The sequence below is a fragment of the Tachyglossus aculeatus genome, chromosome 4, assembly GCF_015852505.1.
Source record: "Tachyglossus aculeatus isolate mTacAcu1 chromosome 4, mTacAcu1.pri, whole genome shotgun sequence".
NCBI classification, from domain to species: Eukaryota; Metazoa; Chordata; class Mammalia; order Monotremata; family Tachyglossidae; genus Tachyglossus; species Tachyglossus aculeatus.
The window spans coordinates 39,844,034-39,853,187 of NC_052069.1; the positions used below are offsets into that span (position 1 = coordinate 39,844,034).

At 43.4% G+C, this 9,154-nt stretch overlaps 1 protein-coding gene across 1 annotated transcript in view; it reads left to right on the top strand.

Moving 5' to 3' along the window:
* Window positions 1–6,576, top strand: part of CLCA2 (chloride channel accessory 2) — a 65,385-nt gene extending 58,809 nt beyond the window's left edge. The window contains exon 14 of the mRNA XM_038745975.1: window positions 6,134–6,576. Coding sequence (XP_038601903.1) covers window positions 6,134–6,576 — 443 coding nt within the window. The remainder of the gene's footprint in view (window positions 1–6,133) is intronic.
* The last annotated feature ends 2,578 nt before the right edge of the window (window positions 6,577–9,154 follow it).

The following is a 9,154-nucleotide window of genomic DNA, read 5'->3' on the forward strand; positions in this document are numbered from 1 at the left end:
TAATTGTGGTATTTGTTAAGTGCTTACTATGTGCCAGGCACTATACTAAGTCATGGGGTAGATACAGGGTAATTGGGTTAGACACAGTCCCTGTCCCACATAGCACTCCCACTCTTAATTTCCACTTTACAAATGAGGAAAATGAGGCACAGAGAAGTTAAGTGACTTGCCCAAGGTCCTTTTGGGCAGGAAATGTGTCTACCAACTCTGTTGTACTGTACTCTCCAAAGTTCTTACTACAGTGCTATGCATGCAGTAAGAATGCAATAAATACGATTGATTGATTGAAAGAAAATATTAACAATTTAAGTCAGAAGATCACAATGCTACTTCTAGACAGGTTAACTCCATACAAGTATTCTGCCGCTAACAGGGGCAAGAGAATGGATGAAAAAACAGTGTCAGTCAATCATACTTATTGAGCGCTTACTGTGTACCAAGACTGAATTAAGCACTTGGGAGAGTACAACTTAAAAATCAACAGACACATTACCTGCCTACAGTGAGCTTATGAGAACTGCCTTCCTTGATGGCCATCCTGATGGATGAGATTGCTCACCTCAGTATTGCTAACATTTCCTTCTATGTCCCTGAATTTCTCACTAATAACTCAAGATAGAGCTCTCATCCTGGAATCATCCAAAGCATCGATTTATTCAAAAATGAAATCTGGGGTAATTTAGGGAGATGAAGATCCTACACATCATTAGTGAAGAGGAAGTGTGATTTTATTGGAAAGGATCTCCTCAGGAAAATCATTTAGGTAATGGAGGCCCCGAACTATGCTTTCCTGGTATTATCTGGATATTGTGAAACAGAGAAAACCCTCTTCCTGAAATATCAGAATAACAGACCAAAATATATTTTTAAGTCCCAAATCAATCAGATCATCAGAGTGAATAGACATAGTCTGAGGTCCACATTTCAAGGCAATGTTTGGGCATTTCTATTATATAACAGTTTTTAAAAATGTTTATACTTAGAAATAGAGATTTTTTTATTCACACACCATCATCAGTATTTATTGGGCACCTATTATGTAGAGCAGTGTACTGAGCATTTGGAGCACAATAATAGATGATAGGAATGTTGTCTTCAGGGAGGTTTCATCTAAATGGTGAAAGTAGGATGCCAATGATAATAATGATTAATAACTGTGCTACTTTAAAGCACTTACTATGTTCCAGGAACTTTTCTAAGCACTGAGTTACTTAGAGCAGAGCCCAGCACTTAGAGCAGTGTTCCAGTGCTTAGAAAAGTGCTTGACAACACATAGTAAGCGCTTAACAAATATCATCACTATTATTATTATTATTAATATACAAGAAAATCAGGTTGGACACAATCCCTGTGCCACTTGGGGCTCATAGTCTTAATCCCTATTTTACAGATGAGGTAGCTGAGGCACAGAGAAGTTAAGTGACTTGTCCAAGGTCACACAGCAGACAAGTGGCAGAGCTGAGAATAGAACCCGGGTCCTTCTGATTCTTATGTTACTAACTTGTACTTCCCAAGCGCTTAGTACAGTGCTCTCAAGTGCTCAATAAATATGATTGAATGAATGAATGAATGAATTCCCAGGCTCATGCTCTCTCCCCAGTCTCTTGTCGGGTAGGAAGAACGGGCCTCATTCCTGAGACTTCAGGAGCAAGAATCTGAGCAGAGGAAGCGGTTAGAGGATTACTGGCTTGCACAATGCCACGGTCTCATTTCCACCACTGATGTTCCTCCTGGAGGACAGAGTGAATACTCACATATTTTTCCCAGAATGACTTCATTCAAACCCACATTGAAGCTAGCATTTATTAATAATAATTGTGGTGCTTGATAGGGGCTTACTATTTGTCAAGCACTCTACTAAACGCTGGGGTGGATACAGACAAATTGGGTTGGACACAGTTCCTGTCCCGCATGAGGCTCACAATCTCAATCCCCATTTTACAGATGAGGTAACTGAGGCACAGAGAAGTAAAGTGACTTGCCCAAGGTCACACAACAGACAAGTGGCAGTGCCGGGATTAGAACCCATGATCTCTGACTATCAGGCTTGTATTTCTCTCCACTTCACCTTGTTTGTGATTCAATACATCCCCAACTTGTCCATTGTAATGTCATTGCCCTAGAAAGGTAGACATAGGCAGAAAACACCATCGGGCAGGAGAAAGATGAAGGGAAATTTTGGTTAGATATTAATAACAATAATGATGGTATTTCTTAAGCGCTTACTATGTGCAAAGCACTGATCTAAGTGCTGGGGAGGTTACAAGGTGATCAGGTTGTCCCACTGGGGGCTCACAGTTTTTAATCCCCATTTTACAGATGAGGGAACTGAGGCACAGAGAAGTTAAGTGACTTGCCCAAAGTCACACAGCTGACAATTGGCAGAGCCGGGATTTGAACCCATGACCTCTGATTCCAAAGCCCGGGCTCTTCCACTGAGCCATGCTGTGGAATGAGCCACTTGTCTGCAATGTGACCTTGGACAAGTCACTTCACTTCTCTGTGCCTCAATTACCTCATCTGTAAAATAATAATTATTGCATTTGTTAAGTGCTTACTACATGCCAGGCACCGTTCTAAGAGCTGGGGTGGCTGCAAGCAAATTGGGTCGGACCCAATCCCTGTCCCGAATGGGGCTCACAGTTATTCATTCATTCATTTGTATTTATTGAGCACTTACTGTGTGCAGAGCACTGTACTAAGCGCTTGGGAAGTACAAGTTGACAACATCTAGAGACGGTCCCTACCCAACAGCGGGCTCACAGTCTAGAAGGGGGAGACAGACAACAAAACAAAACATATTAACCAAATAAAATAAATAGTATAGTAAATATGTACAAGTAAAATAAATAGAGTAATAAATCTGTACAAACATATATACAGGTGCTGTGGGGAGGTTGAAGGAGGTAGGGTGGGGGGATGAGGGGGAGAGGAAGGAGGGGGCTCAGTCTGGGAAGGCCTCCTGGAGGAGGTGAGCTCTCAGTAGGGCTTTGAAGGGAGGAAGAGAGCTAGCTTGGCGGATGTGCAGAGGGAGGGCATTCCAGGCCCGGGGGAGGACGTGGGCCGGGGGTCGATGGCGGGACAGGCGCGAACGAGGCACAGTGAGGAGGTTAGCGGCAGAGGAGCGGAGGGTGCGGGCTGGGCTGGAGAAGGAAAGAAGGGAGGTGAGGTAGGAGGGGGCGAGGTGATGGACAGCCTTGAAGCCGAGAGTGAGGAGTTTTTGCCTGATGCATAGGTTGATTGGTAGCCACTGGAGATTGTTGAGGAGGGGAGTAACATGCCCATAGCATTTATGCATAAAGATGATCCGGGCAGCAGTGTGAAGTATAGATTGAAATGGGGAGAGACAGAAGGATGGGAGATCAGAGAGGAGGCTGATGCAGTAATCCAGTCGGGATAGAATGAGAGATTGCACCAGTAAGGTAGCGGTTTGGATGGAGAGGAAAGGGCGGATCTTGGAGATGTTGCGGAGGTGAGACCGGCAGTTTTGGGTGACGGATTGGATGTGAGGGGTGAATGAGAGAGCAGAGTCGAGGATGACACCAAGGTTGCGGGCTTGTGAGATGGGAAGGATGGTAGTGCCCTCAAAAGTCTTCATCCCTATTTATAGATGAGGTAACTGAGGCCCAGAGAAGCGAAGTGACTTGCTCAAGATCACACAGCAGACAAGTGGCGGAACTGAGATTAGGACCCAGATCCCTCTGACTCCCAGGCCTGTGTTTTATCCACTAGACCATGCTGCTGTGAGCCCCATGTGGGACATGGACTATGTCCAACCTGATTAGCTTGTATCTACACCAGCGTCTAGTACAGTGACTGGCACATAATTAAAATAATTTAAAGAACTGAACACTCCGCTAGTTTGCATGGTGAAATGTGATTCACAATCTGTGGTCCTGGGCATGGGAGACTGGGTAAAAGAGTGTGGGTGGCTCAATCTTAACGGTCACCACTACTGCAAAAACAATCCATACTGTTGGAAATAGGACCTGTCTTTCCCCTTGGAATAACTGTTGTCTGAGCAATGCTCACCTGAACAGCGAACGGCCAGAAAAAAACACACCCTTGTATTTTCCTGGACACAGTGAATTCTTGGAATTCATTCATTCATTCATTCAATCTTATTTATTGAGTGCTTACTGTGTGCAGAGCACTGTACTAAGCACTTGGAATGACAATCACACCCATGGATGAATGTCATCATCTGTGTTCAACTTTATAAATAGTAGGTACAGGCTCTGGAGCTGAGCAGGAGCATGGCATGGTGGATAGAGCGTGGGCTTTAGAGTCAGAAGGTCAGGGGTTGTAGTCCAGGCTCTGCCATTTGTCTGTTGTGTGACCTTGTGCAAATCACTTAACTTCTCTGTTTCTCAGTTACCTCATCTGTAAAATGGGGATTGAGACTGCGAGCCCCAAATGGGACAAGGGACTATGTCCAACATGATTTGCTTGTAATAATAATAATAATGATGGCATTTATTAAGTGCTTACTATGTGCAAAGCACTGTTCTAAGCACTGGGGAGGTTACAAGGTGATCAGGTTGTCCCACAGGGGGCTCACAGTCAATCCCCATTTTACAGATGAGGGAACTGAGGCTCAGAGAAGTTAAGTAAATTGCCCAAAATCACATAGCTGACAGTTGGCAGAGCTGGGATTTGAACCCATGACCTCTGACTCCAAAGCCTGGGATCTTTCCACTGAGCCACACTGCTTCTCCATGCCGGAGCTTAGTTCAGTGCCTGACACATAGTAAGCGCTTGACAAATACCATAATTATTATTATAATAGCAGCCATGTTATAATTGCCACCTCAAAATGAACCCTGGTTAAACCTAGCATTAGACAAACTCTCAGAACCATGAAGGCATTAGCAGCAGATATTTTTCTATTTCTTTCTGATATTTTCCAGTACAAATGCACCATATAAATACACTGAAGGTGAAAAATTGGATCATTCTAGTATTGAGATGACAGACACAAATGACAAATGATTAACAATGAAAGTCACATGCCCCTGTGTACGTCTGATTCTTGGAAATACATTTCAAAGAGGGAGGTTTTTTCAGACTCTGACCCAAGTCTGAGCAGTAAAATCATTATCAGAACTGCAAAGCTGGTAAGCATGTCTGAGATCCAGAGGTCAGGTTTGAAGCAGTGAAGAAACAATAATTTTTCCGTGGCAGCGTTGTTCCCCATCCAGCCAGGCCAATTAAATGGGTGTGAGTTAGAAGCAAGAAAGGGGTGGTAACTCCAAAGAAAAGGCCACTCTGCTATCGGGAATAATATTAATTATGGTATTTGTTCAGTGCTTACTATGTGCCAAGCACTGTTCTAAGCTCTGAGATAGATACAAGGTAATCAGGTTGTTTCACTTGGGGCTCACAGTCTTAATACCCACTTAACAGATGAGGTAACTGAGGTACAGAGAAGTTAAGTGGCTTGCCCAAGGCCAGTAGACAAGTGGCAGAGCCAGGATTAGAACCCACACCCTCTGACTCCCATGCCTGGGCTCTTTCCACAAAGCCACGCCGCTTCTCCCACTATGGTCCAGTCAGAAAGTCAGAAAGACCTGGGTTCTAGTCCCAGTTCTGCTACTTGTCCCCTTTGTGACCTTGGGCAAGTAACTTAGCTTCTCTCTTCCTCAGTTACCTCATATGTAAAATGAGGATTGTGACTGTGGGCCCCGTATGGGACATAGGTTGTGTCCAACCTTTTATTCACCCATACACTTAGTACAATTCCTGGCATGTAGTAAGTACTTAACAAATTCCCGTTAAGATAAATAAACAGCAGCAAAAAGCTGCTGAGTGAGGAATCTGATTAGGTCTCTTTTTAGGACAACTGCTCTTCTAAATGTTCGATTATGCTTTCAGAGGACTAGAAAATGTATCTTTATCAAGTAGTGAGAATTGAAGAAAAAAGGTAAAAAATCTTTTCGATTCCATATTTCATATCAAATATCGAAAGCCTGCAGTGTTCCTCAGATTATGGCAGGAATCAATTTTTGAATGTGTGGCCAAGTAGTAGTTACAAAGCCGAACTCTTCTCCCACCCAAACCCTGCCCCCCGATAACTTTCCCCACAAGACCGAAGGTAAAATGAACATCTCAATGAACACATTTTGCATTTCAGCTGTGAGCTATGAAATAAGAATAAGCCAGAGTCTTCAAAGAATAAGAGATGACTTCAAAAGCGCCGTCTTAGTGAATTCTTCCAAGCTGATCCCTCAGCCAGCCGGCTCCAAAGAAATATTTGTATTTGCGCCGGAACATCTTACCGAAGACCAACAGGCTCAACTTGATGGAGACTCAGAAGGCGTGAGTGTGATCTACATGGCAGTACGAGCTAGAGACAAGGTCTCCCTTCTATCTGATGTATCTAACATCGCCCAAGCCCTTGTATCTTTTCCTGCCAAAACTTCTACTGGTGTAGTCAGGGACTCTTTTGTGCTCGGAGGAGTTTTAATTGCCATTGGACTAATAGCAGTAATCTGTCTTACTATATTAGCAACTCATTATGCTTTAAACCTGAGGAAGCAAGCAAGCAAGAGAGAGAATAGAACAAAGTTACTGTAATTTTAGAATCGAGTCTGATCTACTCATCTTCCTATGTGTCCAATAGCCTTTAGGCAAGATCAAGATCCCAAGGCAGGAATGTTGGAAAAATCAAACCTAAGTAAAAACTGAAGTAAAACCTGTGAATTGCCTTATCAGAAACAAGATTCTCAGCTTTTAGACCTAAATGATAGTAATAATTGTGGAATTTTTTAAGCACTTACTATGTGTGCCTAGCACTGTACTGTTGTAGATAATCCTGCCAGAAAAGCCCCATATCACCCTCACAGTCTAAGCAGGAGGGAGGATAGGTACTGAATCCCTATTTTACAGATGAGGAAACTGAGGCACCGAGCAGTTAAGTGACTTACCCAAAATCACACAGCAGGCAACTGTTGTAGCCGGGATTAGACCTCAGGTCTTCTGCCTCCTGTGTTCTTTCCACAAGGCCAATGCTTCCCTGCATGGGATTGGAATAGGAATCTTTCCCTAGCCCTATGTCTTCACAAGCAAAGTGAGAAGGAAAACAGTGACAACTGACATGGTCAGTTTAGGAATGTGCCAGCCCTGGACTAAGTTGCCCAGATCAAAATTTTCTGGGGAGGAGGAGGGAAAGTTGAGGTGCTATTTGCCAATGCAGTAATTTCAGCCTTAAATTGTTCCTCCCTTAAAACTAGTAATTCCAGGGGCTAATATGGTCCCACCCTGAGTAGTTCTTGGAGGGGCAGAATTTCATAGGGTCTATGACTTGCCCCAATTTTCCCTCCCAATCAATCAATCAATCAAATTTATCCAGCACTTACTCTTTGTACAGAGAACTGTAGGAAGCTCTTGGGAGAGAATAACAGAATTGATAAACACGATCCCAGCCCTCAAAGTATACAATCTAGCAGGGGTGGTTACAATAAATTACAGCTTGGAAAAAGTAACAGAGTATAAACATATGTTCATAAATACAACCCTCATAATACTTTAGTGTTTCAGAGATGAGAAGGGCCAAAGTGGCAGTTGGGGAGATATAAAAAGAGGACACTGTAGGCTGTAAGCTCCTTGTGGGCAGACAATGTCCTTGACCAACTCTGTTGAATTGTACTTTCCTAAGTGCTTAAAAAAGTGCTCTGCAAAGAGTAAGTGCTCAATATATGCCATTAATTGGATGGCTGATGGATTAGAAGCAGCATGGCTCAGTGGAAAGAGCACGGGCTTTGGAGTCAGAGGTCATGGGTTCAAATCCCAGCTCTGCCAATTGTCAGCTGTGTGACTTTGGGCAAGTCACTTAACTTCTCTATGCCTCAGTGACGTCATCTGTAAAATGGGAATTAAGATTGTGAGCCCCAGGTGGGACAACCTGATCACCTTGTAACCTTCCCAGTGCTTAGAACAGTGCTTTGCACATAGTAAGTGATTAATAAAGGCTATTATTATTATTAGAAATTAATTAGGGACTATAGATTAATTAACAAGGTGTCCAGATAGTGCTGCAGTATGTTAAGAAACTGGACCATGATGCCAGGGAAAATAGACTGCATAAAAGAAAATGTGCTTTGCCCCATTGTGACTTAATAAGTGCTTTGAAGATGAGGAGATCAATGGTCCTTCAGGGTAGGGAGTTCCAAGCAGGAGGGAACAAAAGAGCAATAAGTCAACAGTGGGAGAGATGAGAATGAGGGACAGTAATTAATAATAATACTAATTATGGTATTTGTTAAGCACTTACTATGTGCAAAGCACTGTTCTAAGTGCTGGGGAGGTTACAAGGTTATCAGGTTGTCCCACGTGGGGCTCACAGTCTTAATCCCCATTTTACAGATGAGGGAACTGAGGCTGAGAGAAGTTAAGTGACTTGCCCAAAGTCACACAGCTGACAATTGGAGGAGCCGGGATTTGAACCCATGACCTCTGACTCCAAAGCCCGTGCTATTTCCACTGAGCCACGCTGCTTCTCGTGGCTTCTCAATTAGTTTGAGAGAAAGGAAGAGTGAGAGCTGGGGTGTAATGGGAGAAGAGAGTGGAAGGGAAAGAAAGGAGAGGGCTAAGCAAGAGACCGCAAGTCATAGTCAGGAGATTCTGCTAGATCCGGAGAGGAATGAGGAATGTTTGGAGCTTTTTGAGGAGTGGGAGTCATTGCGGAGTGGCATTTTAGGAAAAGAAACTGGGGAGCAGAGAGAAGAATGGACTGGAGAGGGGAGAAACTGGAGGCAGAAAGATCGGCAAGACTGGTGCAGTAATGAAGCCAGGATATGACAGCCAGTCTTCTAGACTGTGAGCCCACTGTTGGGTAGGGACCGTCTCTATATGTTGCCAACTTGTACTTCCCAAGTGCTTAGTACAGTGCTCTGCACACAGTAAGTGCTCAATAAATACGATTGATTGATTGATTGATGACAAGTCAAGTGAGCCAGGAAGGAAAAGAGCATTATCATCAGAGGTATCTATTGAGAGCTTACTGTGTGCAGAGCACTGTACTAAGTGCATGAGAGAGTACAATACAACAGAGTTGGTACATACGCTCCCTACCCACATGAGCTTATTATTATTTTTATTAATAATAATAGTAGTATTTGTTTAGTGCTTACAAGGTGCCAAGTACTGTACTCAG